At 40.3% G+C, this 27,519-nt stretch overlaps 2 protein-coding genes across 2 annotated transcripts; both read right to left on the minus strand.

Moving 5' to 3' along the window:
- Window positions 1–1,306: 1,306 nt before the first annotated feature.
- On the minus strand, window positions 1,307–4,241 carry LOC127536105 (sodium-dependent neutral amino acid transporter B(0)AT1-like). Its single transcript, XM_051955578.1, has 5 exons — window positions 4,043–4,241; window positions 2,048–2,188; window positions 1,788–1,925; window positions 1,524–1,705; window positions 1,307–1,435 (listed from the first exon to the last, which is right to left on the minus strand). Exons 1-5 carry the CDS (start codon window positions 4,239–4,241, stop codon window positions 1,307–1,309), a joined length of 789 nt encoding a protein of 262 aa, XP_051811538.1.
- A 5,435-nt stretch (window positions 4,242–9,676) lies between these two features.
- LOC127536156 (sodium-dependent neutral amino acid transporter B(0)AT1-like) lies at window positions 9,677–15,493 on the minus strand. The gene is made up of 5 exons (XM_051955773.1): window positions 15,222–15,493; window positions 11,269–11,409; window positions 11,009–11,146; window positions 10,744–10,925; window positions 9,677–10,655 (listed from the first exon to the last, which is right to left on the minus strand). The coding sequence occupies exons 1-5, from the start codon at window positions 15,418–15,420 to the stop codon at window positions 10,527–10,529; spliced, it is 789 nt and encodes a 262-aa protein (XP_051811733.1). The 5' UTR covers window positions 15,421–15,493; the 3' UTR covers window positions 9,677–10,526.
- Between the last annotated feature and the right edge of the window lie 12,026 nt (window positions 15,494–27,519).

Raw genomic sequence — 27,519 nt, forward strand, 5'->3', positions numbered from 1 at the left:
AAACCTGTCTATTCCATAGACGTAAACAACAGCTAACGTCTCAAGAACTCCAATGATCAGCAGTGAAAAAGATCCAGCAAAGGTATCGAAGAGCGTTACCCAATAAATTCCTGATTGCTGTGCGAACATGAGGCTGATGATGAAGGCGACAGCACATGTAACTCCTGAAAAACACAAAGACAAGGGAGCTGGTGTTGAGACACAATGCAGAGCCAAACACTAAGGATGATTCCTTGTGAGGTGAAAAGTTGAAGAACCAGTCAGTTACCAGTCATTGCTTCTTGGGGCCACTTTTTAGGAACACATTCAAGTCTTTCAAGGGGACCACCACTCCCTCAATGACCCCAATCACAGATGAAACTCCCAGAGAGAGGAGCATGACAAAGAAGAGAACAGACCAGACCGGGGAACCAGGCATCTTGGTGATGGCTTCTGTGAAAGCAATGAAGGCTAAACCTGTTCCCTCCACTCCCTGGAAAACACAGTGCACATTAGAGTAAAAAAAAAGATAATAACATGGAGATCTGATGGATGTTCATCAAGATTATCACCTCACTGAGAAGTCTCTGCATGTCACAGACTTTGATGTTCAGTCCAAGAATGATATCAGGAGAGGAGCTGTTCAGGTGATTCAAGGCTGCATCATAGTTGCTTGTAGTGATGCTGTCCTCAGGAAGATGAAATGCATTCACTAATGTCATGATGTTTCTTGGGAGTAAATATGGGGAGTATTGGTAAATATGGCGTGAGCATCACAAATCCAGTTAGTATTTTGTTGTTTGATATGCACATAGCTAGGAAATTGAAACTGTTGATGAAATAAGTATGAATTAAGCAGTGATCTGTGAATGTTCTGTTAAAAAACACTAAAGTCCCATGTTTTGTGAATACTCACTCACTCATACAGTTTTCATAGTTCTCAGTGGCCCTGAAGCCAATGATGGTATAGGTGACTACAGCAGAATAGATTGAGGTAAGGCCAGTTATAATGCATAGCATCACAGCGTCTCGTGGGCAGTTGTTGCTTGGAGAAAGAAAGAATACAGATTGAGAACCCACCATGTCTGACAGTTAAACTTTAGCTAAGCTGTTGCGTGGTTAAAAAACACTTTAAAATGAACCTTACTGGACAGGGTTGTAGCTTGAGAAGGAGATGAGTGAACCCCATGCTATGCCAAAGGCGTAAAAGACCTGGGAATTTGCATCCAGCCAAGTTTGTGGATTCATCAATTCGTCCACCTGCAGGATCAAGACATAGAGTGTGATGTGACTCAGTATTAGGACATTTGCAAATTGCTTTGGGCGATCAAAATGTGAAACATACATCTGGTGTGAAGAGATATTGTAGTCCAGTCACTGAGCCTTTGAGAGTCAGTCCTCGGATCAGGAAGATGGCCAGCACTATGTAAGGCAGGATGGCTGTGACGTACATTGTCTGAGGTCATGACAAGATATAAAAAATATATAAGTAATACTAATAGCAGTCACTGAGAAATACTTTGGTTTTTATTGCCGGTTCAAACCTTTCCTGAAGAACGGATCCCCCGTATATAGCAGATACAGAGGACTGCCCAGGCAGCTAACAGACACAGCACTATCTGCCACTGGAGTCCTCCAGAGTCAGCTATGGAGGGTGTGCTGTTCAGGGTCACTCGGTAAAAGTAATAATCCACAGTGGTGCTGCGTTGACACTCTGATACGAATTCTGAAGAAACATTTAACAGTCAGTTGTTTTCAGTAGAGATTGATAGGTTAATCTGTTTAAATATTAGCATTTAAAAAAATACCTGTTCTATTTTCATTGAGAGGACACTGGGTCCAAGGCAGAGGGTCTTGAAAGGAGTTGAAGAAATACCACATCATCCAGGCTATTAAGGTATTGTAGTACGTTAGAATTATTGAAGATACCAGCATGGAGGCGATACCTGCAGGAGAACATCATTGTTACACTTCACTTACAAGGAGCCAGATATTTATTAGTGTTCCTTTGGTACCAATAGTTGTTTTGACTCCTAAGGGTGCAAATTCTTCCAGTCTTAATACTTACCAATACCAGTCAGGTAAGGGTTGATGGCCTTCCAAACCCCCACACTGCCTTTCCTGTGACGCTGGCCGATGGCAAACTCTAGTAGCAGGAGAGGCATTCCTTCAAATATCAGCAGGATCAGGTAGGGGATCAGAAAGGCACCTGGAAAATGATCAAGAAAATAATGAAAAGAATCAGCAGAACATTTGTAAAAATTAAGTTTTTCCAACATTTCAAACATGACAATGCATTCACAGGCAAATAAAGTCTCTTTACAGTGTAGACTAAAGAGTCTGATCTGTAAAACAGTCCTTTCTGCCTCTTAGTGCATTTTTGTTTTGCAGTGTTTTGTCAGTGCAGAAGGCTGGTGGGTACGTTTGGTGTTACTGGCTCCTGGTTTTGACATCTAGGCCATCTTCATGTGATTTTTAGACTCCTTGCATCTTCCATGGATCCACGTAACATGATTCCAATTTCATCGTCTCCCAAAATTTGTAAGAATCTGTATGGACTCCTCCACACACTTTCAGTTCTAAACCCCAAATGTGTCCACATGAAGACTATGCTGTAAGGGCACATCGAATACGTAGACCCCAATCCACTATACATGGATGGAACACAGTCCACTGAGCCCACTTTGAGCATACCAGAAGACGGTGTAGCAACAGTTCCGTATCCTTGGTGTCTTCAGACAAGTTCAACCAAGTCCTTGAACTGCCTTTTTGTGTATAGTTGACAGTGTTCCAAATTTCCAAGCTGCTCTATTTTGCTAGTTGATGATGACATGGAGGGTCAGTAGAACCCCTTTCGAGAGCTCAGCGACTATGGACATTGAGCAAGATGTGATCAACTTTGTTCGTACTGGAGGTGATAGTTTTGCCAGAGCACATTACAATAAACAAAGGTTAGTGATATATACACAGTTACACAAAGGTTAGTAGTAAAATAGAAGTCAAAAAGAATGCAAAGCACAAAATGCAAATTGTCTAAGTTTGTGTCTTAGTGTTTGTATGAAGTATCTTATGTGTGTAAAGTGTCTAAATGGAATAGTGTCTAAAAAATTTTTAAATAAATAAATAAAATAACAAAAGAAGAAAATGTAAACTGTAAACTAAATAACAAGACACAAATAAACAAAAAGTGAACTGAAAGTAAGAGTAAACAGATGTATTGCACCAAAAGTGAACTGAAAGTTAACAGATGTAATTACACAGGAAACAGATGTATTCCACTAGAAATGTTGCACTTGACAATAATGGCGAGATATATCAAGACTATTATGAAAAAGTCAGATGATATTGCACATGAAAATGAAAAAAAGCTCATTCATCATGCATCCCTCCTACAGAAGGGAGAAATTGTACAGTCTGATTGCCACATGTAGTAAAGAAGTCCTGTGGTGTTCTATACGATCTCGGAGCTGTGGAGCAATACCTAAAAGTCAATTTTGTTTTCCACTTACAAAAACATTGTGGCACGTTCTGCCTACCAAGTCAGGGTAATAAAAATATAAATTTTATGGTTATAATGGGTTGTTGTACAATCTTGTCATTTTTTTTCAAATTTCACAAGGTCATCTTTGCTATCGCAAGGTTTCTGTGTAAATGATTCCAAATATTGAAATTATTTCTACTTTCCATGACATCAACATGAGATAAGAGCTTAAACACCAAGCCTTTGTTAAAAAAAATAAATAAATACTCACAGAAAATAGTGAGATTTCATAGTTAGATTATCCTTTAAAATGCTCTGGGGCATATTCTGTAATATTTAAAATTTAAATAACACAGCATCTTTGGAAAAGAAACCCCATTACTGTACAAAGACCAAGTATTTAAACGAGAAACAATTTGGACTTTTAAATACTTGGTCTCCCTTGCTATAATAAGTCTATCTGGGAAAATTTTTTTGAATGATGGAAAAATAACTCAATGTCCAGCAATTGTGACCACACTGATTTGTACATCACTTCAGATAGAATTAACATATCCCTTCACTACTTTGATCTGGGCTTACCTCCTCCATGACTTTGACACAAGTAAGGAAACCGCCACACATTGCCAATCCCAACACAGTAACCCACACATGTTAAAATGTACTGGGCTTTGTTGTCCCACTTAGGTCTGTCCGCAGTCTTCTCCTTTTCCATCCTCTCCAGATCTTCATGGCTGAAGATCCGGTCTTCCAGTCCAGGGTTAGGAAGTACCAGTCTCATGGCGAGCACTCTGAATCCTGGATGTTACACTACTGTACTTGTAAGTGCAACTGAGGGATTATTGTAAGTGCTTGGCAATGAGGTTTATGATATGTCACTTTATCTGGTTCTGTTCATAGATTAGCAAGAGTGTACTCTGCTCTTCTGCTTTTATGCCATCATGCGCTTTATAGCAACATAAAAACAATGGTGCAGTAATTTCCATTGTTCCCTCCCAGCGGGAAAATTGTCTCAGTCCACAGGCGTACCTCACCTGTCATCCTGTTTTCCAACTCAGTTACTTCTGCAAGTCATATTGTTGTGTATCCCTGGAGCTGATAACGGGGTAGATGGGTGCAGGCCCCAGTGATGATGACGAGCATGTGAAACATGTGAATAGAACTGGCCCTAATTGTGTATGGTATCCAAGGCAGCTATTTGCTCAGTGGAGTTTTACTGAAAGAACAAGATGAGATCTTTAAGGTAGAGTAATTACAATGTGATATTTTTCATTTTTACATTATATCTTAAATGTAGTTTGGTTTTAGTTCAGTTTTTATTGCTTAAAAATGGTCAGTTTTAGTTTAGTTTTCATTCGTTTCAAGGTAAGATTTAGGATTTTTTTTAAAGTAACAGTACAAAATGGATATTTTTCAAAATAGGTATAACAATACAAACATACCACTTTGTAAAAGCAGTTTTCTCATGGTTATGTAGACATCTCAATCTGTTGCACTCAGTACTGACCAAGCCAACACAAAAACACTTTCTGTATATTTTTCTGTTATTTTAGTCATGAAAGTACACAATATTGTTTCAGCCAATTCTCTTTCCCTCTAAAGGTAGTTTTTATTTTAGTCAACTGAAATATTTTTTCTCGTGCATAGTTTCAGTTTAAGTTTGGTTAACTTTAATAACCTTGGTCCTTGAGAAAAACATCTTTGTATCTGCTGGCGCCCAAGTTAATTGGTTTGAAAAGTAATTAAGGAAGGATGATTTCATTGTAAAATTTAGGATTTCATTGCTACTTTTAGCTAAAAGTAAACACTATTTCCAGTTGCCTTGGATTTTTGATCATATGTATAATGCTGTTATTCATACATCATGCATATTGTTAACACTTTGATCTTTGTTTTATCACAGATAGTAGACATACATTCTTTTCTGGTTAATAGGGCAGCTGGCCCAGACCTCCAAAAATCCAGAGGTACCTTGTGTAAATGTTTTTGTGACGACACTTAAACCCATCATTACCTGAGCTAATAAGGTTGTCAGTCTTTATTGTAACATGCTTATTCTTGTAGGCTGTATATTCCTAAATTATTTTTCATCAAAGGAATGATCTGGGGGAAAATTAATGACAAAACCATGAACATTTAGCCCTTGGGCAGCAAGATCTGTAGCTCAACATCGAATGAATCCTTCACTGGTTTTAAGAAACTGGTAAAAACAGTGGACTTTGGCTCGAGACTTGTCAATGATAAAATTTACAAGTGTGCTTTATGCTGAATGTTGCCAAATATACCTCAGTAAAATACATTTCTCGCTGAAAGTTTACCTACCCTCTTTATTGTTCATGATAGGATCGTTAACAGCAACATAGAAGCTGCTTTATTTGCTTACATAACGGTTAGTTTGAGATAAAACGTGTTTTGGATGTGTATGAGGATTTTACAACATACATATAAAACTATATCTTAACAACAGGGCTTCAAAAGATACTCCTCTCTCTTGGCTGAGATTGCTAATTTCTTTTTTCTATGAGAAAACAAAACTCAGGGCTTCTTACTCGTGCTGATTTCACTCATGCGATAACTTTGAGGGCTGAAAATGGAAGCCAAAGCACACATGCCAAAAACTGCAATTCCTCAAGTGGCCACTTGAGGCTTGATCTCAAAGTGAGGCACTTCTAATAGACCCTGATGTAAAAAATGTCAAACTTTACAGGAGAAATAAACATTTTCACAGCATGGCACAAAGATCTGTTTTGATTGGCATCGCTAACATCCATGTTTATGAGAGCTGTAGGATGGTAAATTTTATATAACTCATAAAGTTACACATAATTCATTTGAGTGACACGTGAGGGTTGTCACTTGACAGTCCATGCCTGACAGACGTTGGCATTGCCCGTCTCAGCTCCATCAAGCTCCGCCTCTTTACTCGTGTTTGGATGGTGACAAGGTGATCGGAGCCAACACAATAAGCTTCAAAACCACTTCTTAGGAAAGCCATGCGTGATGTCACAGAGGGTTCATCCATCTTTGCATACAATCTATGATTTCACTCTGCCATACTCCTGAAAGCACTCTCATGTATTTCATTTGTCTTTAGCTCATTTGGTTCATCCCAAATCAGAAGTGTTACGGTGGCACAGTCTTCTAGGTCTGCCTGAATATTCAATTTTACTCATTTCGTTCCTTCCGTGTTAGCTGATAATATCCGTTCATCTCAAATACATAGTGTCGTGTGAATTTTACTTCATTCTATTTTCTTACATTTTTCATAAAATCTGACAGGTACTGACTGAAATGTTTTTAAATGTGCGCCATGGTGGCATCTTTAAAATTACACAGATTTGTTATTCCACATGGTTTCCCTTTAAATCAGTGAAGCAGAAACAAATGGCGATTTAGTCAGTATATCAAGTTAAAATTCATGACCCATACCCTACATTATTTAAATTGTGGTGATGGATTATTTGTTCATTCAGAGAATGGACATTTAAAGAGAAAAAAAATGTGTTTTGACAATGAATTAATCATAATGATGGACTTTTTTTTCACAGTACACATGAATCCACTATCACTCAGACTTCAAGGCTAAGCTGCAGAGCTCATGTTGTCTGCAGTGGTGTATTCATATTAATAAGTGATCCGGTGATGATAGGAATGAGTAGTTTTAAACAAAATCAGTATAGAACATCATAATGTGTAAGTTTATCTTGCTTTATCATTATTTTTGTAAATCATTGAACGGTAATAGTTTGGCTGTTATCCATGCACAGCGGATGAGCAAAGTTCAGTTTGGCTTATTATTAGTTATTTAGGTTACCTATTATTATGGTATGACGGGCTATTTTAGCTTTTGCTTGTTCATTTGTACAATGGAAAAACTGTTTGACCGAATCAAATATAATAACACGAAAAAGTATCTAAGTCTTTGGAATTATCTGCAGTCTTTTTGGCATAGAACACAAAAATAACTATTGTTATTGTCCATATTGCACACATTAATCATTCACAGACCTGGACAAGATTACTGGATAATGTTTTATTGACAGAAGAAACTAAAAGCACTGCCCTCTGTATGGTGTCATAAAGACAAGCATGAAAGCAGCATCCCAAAGTGGAAATGTACTGGAGGGAATATAATTATTTGAGGCTTATTTGCTGCATCTGAGTCTCAACACCTTGCCATCATTGGTGCAAAAATCAATTCCCAGGTTTGTCAAGGTATGTCTCAGGATAATGTTAAAGTGGCTTTACACAGTAAATCTACGAGTGAAACGCACAAAGTTCACCTTTTGGAGGAGCTGATGCAGTTTGAATTGCAGTTACATTTTACTACCAATTAATGTAGAATAGTGGTCAGGTAATGTTTTTGAAGTCCATTCCTGCTTATGTCTCCACCATTTTCCTATTTCCTACAGTGTGTTGTTTAGTCAGTGTGAGGTGTCCCTCTTCTGGCCAATTTGAAGCACTACATCTTCTACTTTCCTCACTTATCTTCTCGCATCAACCTATGTTCAAATATTTGTACTGTAGAATTAGGTCCTAAATGCAACAAAGCAATGATTCTGGTTAAAACCCTTTAATGTTATTTGTTGCAGAAGCAAAATGTAATGTCACAGAAACAAACATGATGACAATGTCAAAGCTATAAATGGAGGATAATATGCCAATTTTAAAAAGGTAAGTGTCCATAAAACATATCTGGATGGGAAACAGAAATATGAGTACTAGCAGACAAAACAGAATTTTTTCCTTGATAACAGGTCTACTTATTTTTTTTAATATGCTGGATGACACGTCATGAGCAAATTAGGCAGTTATTCTTCTGCAGAATGAATTTTTAATGAACTACTCCAACTTGTCATTTTGTAGCATTAAGTAGCAATCAAGGGTGAGCTGGTATGTTCGAGTAGCAATGAGCAACGAGGGGTGGTTGGGGAGAGAGGGAATGAGAGTTGGGGGACAAACTCCATGCAGAAAGATCCCGGGAAGACTGGGACACGAACTGGGTATCTTCTAACTGCAAGGTGAAAGTGCTAACCAAGCTACTGTGCAGCCTGTTACAAAGATCTGCACATTCTAAAGTAAGTAACAGAGCTTTATCGAAGACATTTTATGTCAGAAAGTGGATGCTTTCATGTTCTCTGCATGATATTTTTTTCTGCAGCTCACCATGACCAGTCTCCATAATGCATACAGAGGTACTGCCAGAATGGGAACTCCCGCCAAAAGAAAGATGACTGCATAGATCCATGAGGGGTAAGGTACCGATGCCAGAGATGGAAACTGAATCTGTAAACCACAAAACAGTATGAATAATTGTTTGGGTATACAATGACTTTTCAACATTTACCTTAGAATATATGCCATGCTGTATAATCTATGAATGTTGTGATGAAGGAACATAAAGATTAGATGTTTAAGCTGACATGCCAGCTGATCATAGAACATGTTAGCTTACAGAGTCAGGGTCCCAGACTAAATAGGTGAGTTCTTCTTGGGTTTCAGACCACAGGTAGAGAACGAAGATAACCAGGATGATTAGAGGACTAGTGAACCGCCACGAAATCTGCCAGAAGATGGAGGGCGTATGTCCAGCCATGAATTTTATGTCCTTGTTGAACCTGCCACAGAAAAGATTAGTTTTGGAATATGTCATGTTGCAAAAAAAACCCTGGTACATATTGGTCATTTTACCACACACCTGAAGATGTAAAGCAATCACAAAAAGACAATGTGCTGTTCAAATTCTTGGTATGTGAACAAACCTGTCTATTCCATAGACGTAAACAACAGCTAACGTCTCAAGAACTCCAATGATCAGCAGTGAAAAAGATCCAGCAAAGGTATCGAAGAGCGTTACCCAATAAATTCCTGATTGCTGTGCGAACATGAGGCTGATGATGAAGGCGACAGCACATGTAACTCCTGAAAAACACAAAGACAAGGGAGCTGGTGTTGAGACACAATGCAGAGCCAAACACTAAGGATGATTCCTTGTGAGGTGAAAAGTTGAAGAACCAGTCAGTTACCAGTCATTGCTTCTTGGGGCCACTTTTTAGGAAACACATTCAAGTCTTTCAAGGGGACCACCACTCCCTCAATGGTCCCAATCACAGATGAAACTCCCAGACAGAGGAGCATGACGAAGAAGAGAACAGACCAGACCGGGGAACCAGGCATCTTGGTGATGGCTTCTGTGAAAACAATGAAGGCTAAACCTGTTCCCTCCACTCCCTGGAAAACACAGTGCACATTAGAGTAAAAAAAAAAGATAATAACATGGAGATCTGATGGATGTTCATCAAGATTATCACCTCACTGAGAAGTGTCTGCATGTCACAGACTTTGATGTTCAGTCCAAGAATGATATCAGGAGAGGAGCTGTTCAGGTGATTCAAGGCTGCATCATAGTTGCTTGTAGTGATGCTGTCCTCAGGAAGATGAAATGCATTCACTAATGTCATGATGTTTCTTGGGAGTAAATATGGGGAGTATTGGTAAATATGGCGTGAGCATCACAAATCCAGTTAGTATTTTGTTGTTTGATATGCACATAGCTAGGAAATTGAAACTGTTGATGAAATAAGTATGAATTAAGCAGTGATCTGTGAATGTTCTGTTAAAAAACACTAAAGTCCCATGTTTTGTGAATACTCACTCACTCATACAGTTTTCATAGTTCTCAGTGGCCCTGAAGCCAATGATGGTATAGGTGACTACAGCAGCATAGATTGAGGTAAGGCCAGTTATAATGGATAGCATCACAGCGTCTCGTGGGCAGTTGTTGCTTGGAGAAAGAAAGAATACAGATTGAGAACCCACCATGTCTGACAGTTAAACTTTAGCTAAGCTGTTGCGTGGTTAAAAAACACTTTAAAATGAACCTTACTGGACAGGATTGTAACTTGAGAAGGAGATGAGTGAACCCCATGCTATGCCAAAGGCGTAAAAGACCTGGGAATTTGCATCCAGCCAAGTTTGTGGATTCATCAATTCGTCCACCTGCAGGATCAAGACATAGAGTGTGATGTGACTCAGTATTAGGACATTTGCAAATTGCTTTGGGCGATCAAAATGTGAAACATACATCTGGTGTGAAGAGATATTGTAGTCCAGTCACTGAGCCTTTGAGAGTCAGTCCTCGGATCAGGAAGATGGCCAGCACTATGTAAGGCAGGACGGCTGTGACGTACACTGTCTGAGGTCATAACAAGATATAAAAAATATATAAGTAATACTAATAGCAGTCACTGAGAAATACTTTGGTTTTTACTGCCGGTTCAAACCTTTCCTGAAGAACCGATCCCCCGTATATAGCAGATACAGAGGACTGCCCAGGCAGCTAACAGACACAGCACTATCTGCCACTGGAGTCCTCCAGAGTCAGCTATGGAGGGTGTGCTGTTCAGGGTCACTCGGTAAAAGTAATAATCCACAGTGGTGCTGCGTTGACACTCTGATACAAATTCTGACGAAACATTTAACAGTCAGTTGTTTTCAGTAGAGATTGATAGGTTATTCTGTTTAAATATTAGCATTTAAAAAAAATACCTGTTCTATTTTCATTGAGAGGACACTGGGTCCAAGGCAGAGGGTCTTGAAAGGAGTTGAAGAAATACCAAATTATCCAGGCTATTAAGGTATTGTAGTACATTAGAATTAGTAAAGACACCAGCATGGAGGCGATACCTGCAGGAGAACATCATTGTTACACTTCACTTACAAGGAGCCAGATATGTATTATTGTTCCTTTGGTACCAACAGTTGTTTTGACTCCTAAGGGTGCAAATTCTTCCAGTCTTAATACTTACCAAAACCAGTCAGGTAAGGGTTGATGGCCTTCCAAACCCCCACACTGCCTTTCCTGTGACGCTGGCCGATGGCAAACTCTAGTAGCAGGAGAGGCATTCCTTCAAATATCAACAGGATCAGGTAGGGGATCAGAAAGGCACCTGGAAAATGATCAAAAAAATAATGAAAAGAATCAGCAGAACATTTGTAAAAATAAAGTTTTTCCAACATTTCAAACATGACAATGCATTCACAGGCAAATAAAGTCTCTTTACAGTGTAGACTAAAGAGTCTGATCTGTAAAACAGTCCTTTCTGCCTCTTAGTGCATTTTTGTTTTGCAGTGTTTTGTCAGTGCAGAAGGCTGGTGGGTACGTTTGGTGTTACTGGCTCCTGGTTTTGACATCTAGGCCATCTTCATGTGATTTTTAGACTCCTTGCATCTTCCATGGATCCACGTAACATGATTCCAATTTCATCGTCTCCCAAAATTTGTAAGAATCTGTATGGACTCCTCCACACACTTTCAGTTCTAAACCCCAAATGCGTCCACATGAAGACTATGCTGTAAGGGCACATCGAATACGCAGACCCCAATCCACTATACATGGATGGAACACAGTCCACTGAGCCCACTTTGAGCATACCAGAAGATGGTGTAGCAACAGTTCCGTATCCTTGGTGTCTTCAGACAAGTTCAACCAAGTCCTTGAACTGCCTTTTTGTGTATAGTTGACAGTGTTCCAAATTTCCAAGCTGCTCTATTTTGCGAGTTGATGATGACATGGAGGGTCAGTAGAACCCCTTTCGAGAGCTCAGCGACTATGGACATTGAGCAAGATGTGATAGTTTTGCCAGAGCACATTACAATAAACAAAGGTTAGTGATATATACACAGTTACACAAAGGTCAGTAGTAAAATAGAAGTCAAAAAGAATGCAAAGCACAAAATGCAAATTGTCTAAGTTTGTGTCTTAGTGTTTGTATGAAGTATCTTATATGTGTAAAGTGTCTAAATGGAATAGTGTCTAAAAAAATTAAAACAAATAAATGAAATAACACAAGAATAAAATGTAAAGTAAATAACAAGGCACAAATAAACAAAAAGTGAACTGAAAGTAAGAGTAAACAGATGTATTGCACCAAAAGTGAACTGAAAGTTAACAGATGTAATTACACAGGAAACACATGTATTCCACTAGAAATGTTGCACTTGACAATAATGGCGAGATATATCAAGACTATTATGAAAAAGTCAGATGATATTGCACATGAAAATGAAAAAAAGCTCATTCATCATGCATCCCTCCTACAGAAGGGAGAAATTGTACAGTCTGTTTGCCACATGTAGAAAAGAAGTCCTGTGGTTGAAGAAGAACAATTTGGATTCTAATGTTCTTAATAACTACAGGCCAGTGTCCAACTTACCATTTTTAAGCAAAATTTTTAGAAAAACTTGTTTTTATTCAGTTGAACGATTTTTTAAATCACCATTCTATTCTTGAGAAATTTCAATCTGGATTTAGGACGAACCACAGTACAGAGACTGCACTACTGAAAATTGTTAATGATTTTAGGTGCAACTTGGACTTACACAAGCTTACAGTCCTTGTGCTGCTGGATCTAAGTGCTGCTTTTGATACAGTAGATCACATGATTCTTTTAAATAGACTAAGACACCTAGTAGGCCTCTCTGGTACTGCCTTTCAATGGTTCAGTTCTTATCGCACAGATCGAAAATTCCTTGTAAGTCTGGACACATGCTCTTCAGGGATCCATAAAATAAAATGTGGTGTTCCCCAAGGCTCAATTTTAGGCCCCATACTTTTTAACCTATATATGCTTCCATTGGGAGACGTCATCAGGAGGCATGGTGTCACGTTCCACAGCTACGCTGATGATACACAGCTGTACATCTCCATGTCTCCTGATGACACAGGGCCGATTGATGCCCTTTTTAACTGTATTTTAGACATCAAATCCTGGATGGCAGAAAACTTCCTCCAGCTCAACCAGGGCAAGACTGAGGTTTTAATTATTGATCCTAAGGCTCAGGGAGAGAAACTTTTATCAAAACTCCAAACACAGTCTTTAATTCCATCCAATCAGGTGAAGAATCTGGGCGTCATTTTTGACTCTGAGCTCAACTTTATTCCACATATTGAAAACGTAACGAAAACAGGGTTTTATGATTTAAAGAACATCGCCAGAATCTGCCCCTTTCTCTCCCGGGCAAACACAGAGACGCTGATGCATGCTTTTATCTCCAGTCGTATTGACTATTGTAACGCCCTGCTTTCTGGTCTTCCAAAAAGAAACATTTCAAGTTTACAACTGCTATAGAACTCTGCGGCACGTGTGCTGACGAAGACCAGAGGGCGGGCACATATTACACCGGTTTTAAAATCACTGCATTGGCTCCCTGTGTGTTTTAGGATTGATTTCAAGGTCCTTTTTAATGGTTTTTAAATGTCTTAGGGGTCTTGGACCTTCTTATCTCTCAGAATTGCTTTTACCATATGAGCCCTCGCGGACCCTGAGGTCCTCTGGCTCCGGCCTCTTAATGGTTCCCAAAGCTTGAACACAGACTTACGGTGAGGCATCTTTCCAGCACTATGGCCCCCGTCTGTGGAACAGCCTGCCAGAGGACCTGAGGGCCGCAGAGAATGTTCATATTTTTAAAAGCAGGCTCAAGACCCACCTATTTAATTTGGCTTTTAACTAATGTCTTATTTTCATTAATATTTTTATTTATTTATTAATCTTAGCCCTCTTTTTACTTATTTTTATTTTATTACTTTTAAATGATATTTTAGCTATTTGTTAGTATTTTACTTTATATTTTATTTCATATTTTATTTAACTTTACTTATTTATTTAGTTTTATGTTCTTAGTCTTTGTAGTTTTATGTTTTTATTCCAGTGTTTCCTCAGTGGGGGCCGGCTGCACTGGGGGCTGCAATTGGCCCTGGTTGGGATGTCTCCGTCTTGTGGCTGGCATCATCTTGGCCACATCGGGGGTCTGCAACACTGTTTTGCTGTGTGGGCCCCTCACTGTCCTTGTGGCGGGGCATGCCCGGGCAGAGGCATCTGGCCCTGTGCTGTAGGCGGCGCCCCGTGCAGTCGGCCCCCTCTGACCTGGCTCCTCTGTACTCAGCCACGCGCTTTTAAGATCACTTCATCTGTGTGTGTGTGTGTGGGTGTGTGTGTGTGTGTGGTGTGTATTTGGTGTGTGTGTGTGTGTGTATGTGTTGGGGTTGGAGATGGGGCGGGGGGAGGGGACTGTTTTTAACATGTATAGCACTTTGTGCTGCATTTTAATGTATGAAAAAGTGCTCTATAAATAAAGTTTGATTTGATTTGGTGTTCTACGATCTCGGAGCTGTGGAGCAATACCTAAAAGTCAATTTTATTTTCCACTTACAAAAACATTGTGGCACGTTCTGGCTACCAAGTCAAGGTAATAAAAATATAAATTTTATGGTTATAATGGGTTGTTGTATAATCTTGTCACTTTTTTCAAATTTCACAAGGTCATCTTTGCTATCTCAAGGTTTCTGTGTACATGATTCCAAATATTGAAATTATTTCTACTTTCCATGACATCAACATGAGATAAGAGCTTAAACACCAAGCCTTTAAAAAAAAAAACTCACAGAAAATAGTGAGATTTCATAGTTAGATTATCCTTTAAAATGCTCTGGGGCATATTATGTAATAATTGAACTTTAAATAACACAGCAGCTTTGGAAAAGAAACCCAATTACTGTACATGCACAAAGACCAAGTATTTAAACGAGAAACAATTTGGATTTTTAAATACTTGGTCTCCCTTGCTATAATAAGTCTATCTAGGAAGATTTTTTTTGAATGATGGAAAAATAACTCAATGTCCAGCAATTGTGACCACACTGATTTATACATCACTTCAGATAGAATTAACATATCCCTTCACTACTTTGATCTGGACTTACCTCCTCCATGACTTTGACACAAGTAAGGAAACCGCCACACATTGCCAATCCCAACGCAGTAACCCACACAAGTTAATATGTACTGGGCTTTGTTGTCCCACTTAGGTCTGTCCGCAGTCTTCTCCTTTTCCATCCTCTCCAGATCTTCATGGCTGAAGATCCGGTCTTCCAGTCCAGGGTTAGGAAGTACCAGTCTCATGGTGACCACTCTGAAGCCTGGATGTTACACTGCTGTCCTTGGAAGTGCAACTGAGGGATTATTGTACGCGCTTGGCAAGGTTGTGACAGGTTTGTGATCAAGCTTTATCTGGTTCCTTTTCTGATTAGCAAAGGCGTACTCTGCTCTTTTGCTTTTGTGCCATCATTTATAGCAACATAAAAACAACTGCACAGTAGTTTCCTGTCGTCCTTTCACAGCAAGAAAATCTTGGTCTTTCAATTATCAGATGTCTTACACCAAGAAGATAACATCTGAAGAGTGCTGTAAGGTGCAGACACTGATGATGACGATGAACATGTGGAGCACATCTCAACAACATGGTTTAAAAAGATGCCCCTCTCTCCTGGTTCAGATAGCTCATTTCTTTGTTAAATGACAAGATGCAATCAGGACTTACTACTCAAGCTTATTTCATTCATGCTGTAATTCCTCAAATGGCCACTTGAGGCTGGATCTCAAAGTGAGTCAGTTCTAATGAACCCCCATGTAAAAATTTAAAACTTTACAGGAGAAATTTATGTGGAAACTAAGTCCCAAATCATGGACCAGAGTCTAAGACTTGACCAAGCTCAAATGTCCAAAAAACTTCAAAGATCTACGTCAAAGATCTCCGAAATAATCAGGAGGAGAAGTCAGCATTCAAGGGCAGCAGGAGCTATTGTCGACAGTACATCCAGGAGCAGTTCTTAGCAGTGATTAACACCACAAGAAATACTGAAGATACTAAGCTGTGCATCATCTTTTATGCTGTGAGAGTTGGTCAGATTTTCCATGCGTTTAGGGTGTATTTTTGGAGAGACAGTTGAGACACCATTATACTTTTCTAAATCTGTTGGTCAGATATTGATGTAAGGTTGTCATATTTCACCATTAAGTCACACTTTAACTGAGGACATGTGCATTAGGTTATCATTAGGTGGTGTTTTACTGAGAACATGGCCAGACATGCTCAGACTTTGCCCTGGTCTCCTGTACACTCATCCCATTTTTTTTAATGATAATTTATTTCGTTTTATTATGCTTCTTGTACATTTTAAAACAGTCATACTGCCTTAAGTATAAATTATTATGCTTTAAGTACTCCGTCTTTCATTTTCTAAAAAGCATATGATTTGTTTTCACACAAAAATGCATATTATACTTTATGATCTTCCAACTGTGTGTGTGTATGTCCTCCTCAAACACACATACAAATAGACCACTATGGTTTCAACCTTGTTACTATAAACTGGTATCTATCATCATTAAGCAGTACAGAGCTATATACCCAAGGGAACTGTACTGCGGTATCTTCAAAGGGTACGAGGTTAAGCCTTATCACTGAATAACACTACTTCAAATATGATGCACAGTGAGTATATAAGACTACCATAAAACCGCCAATGATTATTAAATTAAACGTTATCATATCAGTTAAGGGGCTGCACAGCGGCGTAGTGGTTAGCACTTTCGCCTTGCAGCGAGAAGATCCTGGTTCGAATCCCGGGTTGGGCCTGGGATCTTTCTGCATGGAGTTTGCATGTTCTCCCTGTGCATGCGTGGGTTTTCTCCGGGTACTCCGGCTTCCTCCCACAGTCCAAAAATATGCTGAGGTTAATTGATTACTCTAAATTGTCCATAGGTGTGAATGTGAGTGTGCTTGTTTGTCTGTATATGTAGCCCTGTGACAGACCGGCGACCTGTCCAGGGTGTCCCCTGCCTTCGCTCAAGTTAGCTGGGATAGGCTCCAGCACCCCCTGCGACCCTAATGAGGATAAAGCGGTGTATAGAGGATGGATGGATGGATATCAGTTAAGGTAATCAGAAGAGGCATGATAATCTTGAGCCAAATCATAAGTCAACGTGATCACAAAGTGGTAGGAATACTAAAGGTCATACACAATCAAAACACATGTTTACAAGGTGATAATACCATTTATAGCATATTAGGCAGTGTTTATGAGATGGCACTGTTCATTCAAGCAAGACTAGCGTCCATTGTTCAGGGACTTGTATGACTGTAGGAGGGAGAATGTCCAATTGGGGGACTCATTGGGGTCAGGCCCGGTGGTACAGGACCTGAACTATTGCATGCAGGCATCCCATTGGAGTTTTGGTTTCGGGCCACCATCTCCTCAAAGTTGTACTGAGTCAATATCGTTCAACACAGAGCTCGACCCCTTCCTAGATAAGGTCGTACCATTCTTGATAGAGGTAGTTCTTCTGAAGGCTGTCCCTTTGTTGCATGAGGCATTCTTTCTCTTGAACTTTGTCTCTCTGAAACTTTGTCTCTCTGACTCAATTCAAAAACCTGTAAAAGGAAAATGTAATCCATGTGTGTAACTGTTTTTCCTGATGTGCCTTTTCTCTTTCTTTCTTTCATTTTTGTTTGAACCTGTTTCGGTATTTCTTATTTACAGTGCCTTGTGAAAGTATTCGGCCCCCTTGAACTTTTCAACCTTTCGCCACATTTCAGGCTTCAAACATAAAGATATAAAATTTTAATTTTTTGTCAAGAATCAACAACAAGTGGGACACAATCGTGAAGTAGAATGAAATTTATTGGATATTTTATACTTTTTTAACAAATATAAACCTGAAATTGGGGCATGCAATATTATTCGGCCCCCTTGCATTAATACTTTGTAGCGCCACCTTTTGCTGCAATTACAGCTGCAAGTTGCTTGGGGTATGTCTCTATCAGTTTTGCACATCGAGAGACTGAAATTCTTGCCCATTCTTCCTTGCAAAACAGCTCGAGCTCAGTGAGGTCGGATGGAGAGCGTTTGTGAACAGCAGTCTTCAGCTCTGCCCACAGATTCTCGATTGGATTCAGGTCTGGACTTTGACTTGGCCATTCTAACACCTGGATACGTTTATTTGTGAACCATTCCATTGTAGATTTGGCTTTATGTTTTGGATCATTGTCCTGTTGGAAGATAAATCTCCGTCCCAGTCTCAGGTCTTTTGCAGACTCCAACAGGTTTTCTTCCAGAATGCTCCTGTATTTGGCTCCGTTTATCTTCCCATCAATTTTAACCATCTTCCCTGTCCCTGCTGAAGAAAAGCAGGCCCAAACCATGAGGCTGTCACCACCATGTTTGACAGTGGGGATGGTGTGTTCAGGGTGATGAGCTGTGTTGCTTTTACGCCAAACATATCGTTTTGCATTGTGGCCAAAAACTTTGATTTTGGTTTCATCTGACCAGAGCACCTTCTTCCACATGTTTGGTGTGTCTCCCAGGTGGCTTGTGGCAAGCTTTAAACAAGACTTTTTATGGATATCTTTGAGAAATTGCTTTCTTCTTGCCACTCTTCCATAAAGGCCAGATTTGTGCAGTGTATGACTGATTGTTGTCCTATGGACAGACTCTCCCACCTCAGCTGTAGATCTCTGCAGTTCATCCAGAGTGATCATGGGCCTCTTGGCTGCATCTCTGATCAGTCTTCTCCTTGTTGGAGGTGAAAGTTGAGAGGGACGGCCGGGTCTTGGTAGATCTGCAGTGGTCTGATACTCCTTCCATTTCAATATGATTGCTTGCACAGTGCTCCTTGAGATGTTTAAAGCTTGGGAAATCTTTTTGTATCCAAATCCGGCTTTAAACTTCTCCACAACAGTATCTCGGACCCGCCTGGTGTGTTTCTTGGTCTTCATGATGCTCTCTGCACTTTAAACAGAACCCTGAGACTATCACAGAGCAGGTGCATTTATACAGAGACTTGATTACACACAGGTGGATTCTATTTATCATCATCAGTCATTTAGGACAACACTGGATCATTCAGAGATCCTCACTGAACTTCTGGAGTGAGTTTGCTCCACTGAAAGTAAAGGGGCCGAATAATATTGCACCCCCCACTTTTCAGGTTTTTATTTGTTAAAAAAGTATAAAATATCCAATAAATTTCATTCCACTTCACGATTGTGTCCCAATTGTTGTTGATTCTTGACAAAAAATTAAAATTTCATATCTTTATGTTTGAAGCCTGAAATGTGGCGAAAGGTTGAAAAGTTCAAGGGGGCCGAATACTTTCACAAGGCACTGTATATATCTGAATTGGGGCTGCTCAGCGGCGTAGTGGTTAGCACTTTCACCTTGCACGCAAGGGCCAGCCGCGTATACCTGTAGATGGCGATCAGCCCTCTGGGATCGAGTCCTGCCAGGGGCACCCTTGATTTACAGTTAAATTGTATTTGAGCTATATTTTTAAAGTTGTAAGTGAAAAGTTTGCATCATTACTGTTTTTTTTTAACTGTGTAACCACTTTTTAAGTGTTATTACATTTTTTAGCAGTTCAGAGTTGTGACCCAGTTTTAAATGGAGACTTTATTGAATTATTATTTTTCTAAAATAAAACAAGACATTTTTATAATAAGGCTCAAATAACTTGTTTTTAAAATGTACTACAGAACATATATATATATATATATATATATATATATATATATATATATATATATATAAAGGCCACTGTAAAGAATAAAGGCATGTGAGATTCATTTCAGTTGAATATTTATTAATAAAAGAGATAAAACAATTTTCTTTACAAATAATGACAAATGGAATGAGAATGGTTCAATGCTCACTCATCACAGCATAAGATGACATTGTGCCAGATGAAAGTACCACCTTCCTCGCTACTTTCCGAGTGTGGTCTGACCTCAGCATCTGCCCAAATGTGCCCTGCAGGAGCAGATTTAGGAGCTGCTCCTGCTGCTGGTAGTCTTGGACCAGGCAGTCCACCAAATAGTGGGAAGAAATGGACACTCCAGCCCAGCCGTCAGCATAGTCATTTCCCCCAAATGGAGCAGGCTCTTCCCTCTGCCTTAGATGACCTGTGATGGTTCTCTGCCCGTAGACTCCAGCCTCAGCATCCCAAATGTTCTGCACACTGAGAAGATAAGCCAGATGTGGCCGCTCATACTTGAGATGCAGTCCCTCTATCAACTGCTTGGCCATGTCCTCAGGTGACCTCCCACTTCTCCGCAGCTCGTCCATCACCGACTTGCAAATGGCCTTCTTGTGGGTCATGAAAGCTGGCACAATCATGCTGAATCGCTTTGGCAGTTTCTCCAGCCACTGGGGGTTGTCAGCATGCCAGTACTTTTTACAGACTTTGCAGGTAAGTCTGGAAGCAAAAATATAGTACTGACCGCTGATGCCAATGATGACTCTTGGTCGTCCCACTCCTGAAGAAACTACCTGAGGATTAGTGCAGCCGGAAAGACAGGGCAGGATGTAATTATTCGTCAGTCTCTCCATAATTTGATTTTCTGGCTTCCAAATAAAAAATGGGTGAAGTTGTAAATGTTTGGGAGATGGGAGGTCTGAGACTGTGTCTATGAGCTCAGGCTGAGGAGGATGACGCCACAAAGGAAAGGGAACATGTCCTGGGGTAGAACCGGGCCACAGTCCTAGTGTTTGGAGCTCTGTCCTCATCCAGATCTTTTGTTGGTGAGAGCACCTCCACTGGACAATGTCATGGTCCACTGAAGCCTGGGCACGATGAACTGTGTGTTGGACATTAGAGGCTGCAAGGAGAATGAAAAAATATTGTTTATATTATTGTGTATAATAAGTCTTGCATTTTATCACTTATAATTTGAATAAAGCATTTGCCACTTATGGTATATTACCACAACAACTATATGTATTATATAAATAGATTTATTCATTGCATCTAAAATCATACAAAACGATGACAATAAATTCCATTGGCCTTACATGATGTTGAAGCAGGTGGCTGTTCCCCAATGCCCAGCTGTGTTGCAATGGCCAGCAGTTGAGGAGGAACTGGAAGAGGAGGCTTCAATGCAACTGAGAAAGACAAAAAGTGCATATAAACTCCATAATATAAAATTACTTAGCACACATTAAAGGACTGACCTGTGCTGCTGTCAGCTGCCGTGGAAACAGGTTGAGCTGGATCAACATTCTGACCTGCTACTAAGAGAAGACGTTTAATTGAATGAATGAGAAAAGTGCATAATAATAAAGAAAGGAAAACAAACAAACAAAAAAAACTTACTGACCCGTGCTTGTATCAACTGTCCTCTGAACCGTGCTAACTGGAGGAACTGGAGCAGCAGTCTGTTTCCCTGATTCTAAGAAAACCAGATTGTTGTTAAACTATTAATATTGTTTTAATGTGCTAATTTAATGGCAAAATGTCTGCTCCAAAGATAAACATCATTATAAATGAAGACATGCCAGTAATGCATACGTCTAAGATGCAGGAACAAAACATGCAATAACACTTACCATTTTGTTGACATTTTATGTCCTTAATATATAAGAGAAGAACAATAGAACACATGCATCAAAACACGCCAGAACATGGCCAAACAGAATCACTGAACGGCAGGATTCAGAACAGAATCCATTGGTGAGCGACGTGGCGAACCTGTGACTGAGGACACAGGCTGTGGACTGTGACTGCCGGTGATTCAAAGCAGTGGACAAGAGAAGGCTAACAGACAGCTAATTAGCACCACTGCCAAGGATGAAGAGGCCTGTCGAAACAGCCACATATCAGCCAGCAGTACTCCCTGGAACTTGCTTGGAGCAAAGCCAAAGCAGACCTCAGGTATGAATACAGCTGATATGGAAAGGCAGGCTACAGGCAGAATCCAACACACAGAGATTAGTGATGAAACTGGTTGGCCGGCTCTGCCATCCTGTAGCAATATCTCCTCCACACCAATCCAGAGAAGTAAAGAGCCCTGGACAGTGGCTACAACCAGGAATAAGAGTAAACAAAACCAAGAAACAGAGGTTCAGTTGGAGAACAGGTTTGCTGTACTGCAACAAGATTCTGACACCCCCCAAAAGAGTTCATCTCCTGAAAGAAGACTAAGGTATGGCACTAAAAGGCTGCAGAATGAGCTAACTGCTGAGCCAAAAAGGTTGAGGAAAGCGCTTACTACTGGGCCTCAAACTCTGATAGTGGGTGACAGAGCTATGAATGATCTAAAGCACTTTTGTAGCAAAAAAAGCACCTAAGTGTTGTGCTTTAACAATGATACGGTGTCTGACATTTCTAAGAAAATTATGAGGATCACTGCTGAGCATCCCACAGCTAAATCCCTTGTCATACATACGGGAGCCCTCGACGTAGAGAAGCAGCAGTCAGAAGTGCTGAAACAGGACTTCATGGATCTGCTGAACAGAGTCAGAGGTCTGAAACCTGTTGTTTATGTGAGCGGTCCACTACCTACAGTCCGGAGAGGAGATGAGAAATTTAGCAGGCTGATGCTGCTAAACAGATAGCTCAAAGCTACATGTGCTGCTCAATCAATAAACTTTATTGACAATTTCAACCTCTTTTGGGAACGCAGACACCTCTTTAAGGCAAATGGAATTTTCCTTAACAGATCAGGACTGCTGCTACTGTGCTCAAACATTTTCTACTCCGTACGTTAGACACCAGCCACGGTCAGAGATAAAAGCCAAGGACATTCAAAACAACAGATTGCACAGCACACTGGAGAAGAACTGTTGCTGCTGAAGATAAGGACTGACCAAGGACAACAAGGAACCCAGGAAGAGGCCCCAACTACGTCACCACCTCCTGCCCCTCATCCAACAGATCAAAGACAACAAGAAACCCAGGAAGAGGCCTCAACTACATCACCACCTCCTGCCCCTCATCCAACAGATCAAGGACAACAAGGGACCCAGAGAGAGGCCTCAACTGCATCACCACTTCCTGCCCTTCATCCAACAGATCAAGGGCAACAAGGGACCCAGAGAGAGGCCTCAACTGCATCACCACTTCCTGCCCTTCATCCAACAGATCAAGGACAACAAGGGACTCAGAGAGAGGCCTCAACGACATCATCGCCTCCTGCCACTCATCCAACAGACCACTGTCCATCTTCACCCCCACAGCAAGAGGAAACCTCCCCTAACTCCTTACCCTCCCCAGCCAGTCTCTCTCCTTCCCCTACTCATCTGGATTTCACAGATGACATGAAAAGGTGTGTTAATGCTGGAACAAAACTGACACCACGCCGAAATCCCATATGCTTGCCAACTAGTCTTGTCTTTGAAAATTCAGTTGTTTCTGATGTCTGATATGTGCCAGGTCCAGGCTTCAAAGCTGATATTAATGTCATCAACCAGGAAAAGCCGGGGCCTTATGGAAATCAGGTAACCAGTATCTCTGTCCTAGTAGGCAACAGAAAAAGAAAGGTGGTTATGTCAAGACACAGAAAGAAAAAGCTTTTAAATATATTACATATTATTTGTGAACCACAAACATCTTCTGCTCACATGGCAGGCAAAACTCCTCAAACATTAAAGATGGCTCTATTAAACATTAGATCTTTAGCTGGGAAGACATTTGATTTTGTTATTGAGCACAATCTTGATTTTATGTTTTTAACTGAAACTTGGTTAGACCAAAATAACAGTACAGCTGTTCTCATCGAGTCGACCCCTCCCAATTTCAGTTTTATCAGTGAGGCCAGGGTGTACAAGAGAGGGGGCGGTGTTGCAATTCTATTCAAAGAATCTTTTCAATATCAGCAGTTATCCTTTGAACATTTCTCCTTGTTTGAGTACATAGCCCTTCAACTGAAGTCCTCATCTCGAGTTGTGCTACTTAATGTTTACAGGCCTCCTAAATACTGTGCAAACTTTTTTGATAATTTTAGTGAACTGCTGTCTATGATCTGCATTGATTTTGACTGTGTAATTATTGCTGGCGACTTTAACATCCATATTGACAATCCTCAGGGCAGAGGGACTATAGATCTATGTAACACTCTTGACAGCTTTGGGCTGGTTCAGCATGTAACAGAGGCCACACATGACAAAGGGCATACGTTAAGACCTACTTATCTCCAAGGGTCTGAGTATTTCCAATGTTACAGTGTCTGACGTTGGTCTTTCTGATCATTCCTGTGTTTTCTTTGAGAGCACTGTCTCGGCGCAGCCAGCAACTTTCACGGAGGTAACCAAAAAAACGGTGTATTACTGAAAACACCTCTGAAATATTTAACCAGGCTTTTTCTTCTACACCAGCTCCGTCTGGGGCTTCAGTCGATGAGCTGATAGGTAGTTTTAATGCTAAAATTGTAAACATTATGGATGCCATTGCTCCAACTAAGGTGAAAGTTATCTCTGGTAAGAAAAAATCTCCATGGAGAAATGCCACACTGGTCAGAAATGGCAAAAGAGAGTGTAGGAAAGCTGAACGTAGATGGTGAAAATCAAAACTCCAGGTTCATTATGACATTTACAAAGAGAAACTGTGGACTTACAATTTACAACTTAAAAATGCAAGACAATCTTATTTCGCAGATATAATCACCAAAAACAGTCACAGTACACGAGCCTTATTTGCTACTGTGGAGAGACTAACAAACCCTCGTGTGTCAGTAGCCCCTGAGCTGCATTCTACCAGGGCCTGCAACGACTTTGCATCATTCTTTATAGAGAAAATCCAAAACATTAGACAAGCAGTTAATGCCTCCACAGCAGGTTCAGGATATGCCCTGTGTCAGCGTAAAACCATTTTAAACACCATGACGCAATTTAATCCTATTAATCACAAAAACCTGGAGGACATTATACATCAACTAAACTCCTCCTCCTGCTGTCTGGATAGTCTGCCAACAAGGTTACTCAAAAAAGTCTCCCAAGTACTGCTGGCGGATCTTTTATGGATTGTGAACTTGTCTCTTATGTCAGGTGTTTTTCCTCAGGCTTTAAAAACTGCTGTGATTACGCCACTTTTAAAAAAGAGCAGCCTCGACAAGTTACAAATGAATAGCTACAGACCAATCTCTAATCTCCCATTTTTAAGTAAGATCATTGAAAAAGCAGTTTTTCAACAGCTAAACAATTACTTAATAAAAAATAGCAGCTTCAATGTTTTCCAGTCAGGTTTTCGACAGCACCACAGCACTGAGACGGCTCTCATTAAGGTAATTAATGACATCCGCTTAAACACAGACAGCGGCAGGATGTCAGTCCTAGTCCTGCTGGATCTGAGTGCTGCGTTTGACACAGTTGACCACAATATACTACTTAACCGACTGGAGAACTGGGTGGGACTATCCAGCACAGTACTTAACTGGTTCAAATCTTACCTAAAGAATAGGAACTACTTTGTGTCTATAGGTAACTTCACGTCTGAGCAGACAGTAATTACATGTGGAGTTCCCCAAGGTTCCATTCTGGGGCCTCTTCTGTTTAACATCTATATGCTCCTACTGGCTCAGATTATTGAAAAGAATAATGTAAGTTACCATAGCTATGCAGATGACACGTAGATCTACATTACAATGTCCCCAGGAGACCATGGCCCTATACAGGTGCTGGGAAAGTGTACTGAACAGATAAATGAGTGGCTGTGTCAAAACTTTCTTCAGTTAAATAAAGACAAAACTGAGGTAATGGTTTTTGGAGCTAAGGAAGGGCGATTAAAGGTGAGCCTAGAGCTTCAGTCTTTACAGTTAAAAACTGCAGACCAGGCCAGAAATCTGGGTGTGCTGATGAACTCAGAACTCAGTTTTGGAAAACACATTAAAGCAGTTACAAAGTCAGCTTACTATCACTTAAAAATTATCTCAAGAATTAAAGGGCTGATGTCTCAGCAGGACCTGGAAAAGCTAGTCCATGCATTTATTTTCAGTCGGCTTGATTACTGTAACAGTATCTTTACAGGTCTACCTAAAAAAACACTCAAACAACTGCAGCAGATTCAAAACTCTGCTGCCTGAGTCCTTACTAAAACCAAGAAAAGAGATCATATCACTCCAGTTTTAAAGTCCTTACACTGGCTTCCTGTCACTCAGAGGGTAGATTTTAAAGTCCTGCTGCTGGTCTACAAAGCTTTAAATGGTCTAGGACCAAAATACATCAGGGACCTCCTGACTCAGTATGAACCACCCAGACCACTCAGGTCATCTGGATCAGATCTTCTAGTAGTTCCTAGAGTAAAAACCAAACATGGAGAAGCTGCATTCAGCTTCTATGCCCCATATATATGGAACAAACTCCCAGAAAACTGTAGATCAGCTGAAACTCTCAGCACACTTAAATCCATTCTTAAGACGTACCTGTTCTCAGCTGCTTTTGATTAAAGTATTTTAAATTATTTTAAAGGTAGTGTCTACAGATACGGACCCGTACGGCACTTTCCATTTGCCAGACAGATACGGACCCGTACGCGAGTCTCGCAAGTCAAGAAGCTGCTAACCACTGCAAACTGTTGAAAGGTAAGCAAAGGTTAAGGTTAGGGTTAGTGTTAGGGTCAGGTTTAGGGTCCGTACCTGTAGTACCGATGCTACGGGTCCGTACCGCGTCTACCGGGAGTCACGTGACCAGATCTCGCGTATCTGATTGGCAAATGGAAAGTACAGGTCCGTACCTCTAGCAACTACCTATTTTAAACCTTATTTTATGACAGTTACTTTTAACAGTTATTTTAACTCTTATTTTATGACAGTTATTTTAAACAGCCCTTGTTTTCTGACTCTTGTTTTTGATCTTTTTACTGTTCTGTTTTTTTTTAATAATTGCCCTTGTTTTTGATGTCTTTACTGTTCTGACTTTTTTTAAAAAATGATGTCATAAATGTTTTCTTTTGTTCTTCTTTTAATAATCGTCATCCTCTGTTCTTAATGTCTTTGTAAAGCACTTTGAATCGCCTCGTTGTTGAAATGTGCTATATAAATAAATTTGCCTTGCCTTGCCCTTGCTGACTGTCTCTGATAGTCCTGAGAACAGAAAGAAGTTTTAAATAAAAGCACATGACAAGGCCTTCACAAGACTTACTCTCTCCTCTTATCCATGTATTTGGATGGAGAGAGCTTCAACATCTCCTGCTCTAGCTTTTCATCCTCTTCCATCACTACAGATAAAGAGTCAGAGAAGACAATCGGTATTATACACCCGAAGGCTAACTAAATATGCTTGAACAGAGGTGTACATTACTCAGAGAGTCAGCCACTGCACTTGGGGTCTCTGGAGGTGGGACTGCTGTTGACTCTGCTGTTTCAAGAGGTACTGCTGCAGGTTGTACATTTTACTATTTTTTACACACTTGGCCCTCAAGATGAAGTCAGCATATCCATCACTCCTGCTC

This window comes from Acanthochromis polyacanthus, chromosome 11 (assembly GCF_021347895.1).
Source record: "Acanthochromis polyacanthus isolate Apoly-LR-REF ecotype Palm Island chromosome 11, KAUST_Apoly_ChrSc, whole genome shotgun sequence".
NCBI classification, from domain to species: Eukaryota; Metazoa; Chordata; class Actinopteri; family Pomacentridae; genus Acanthochromis; species Acanthochromis polyacanthus.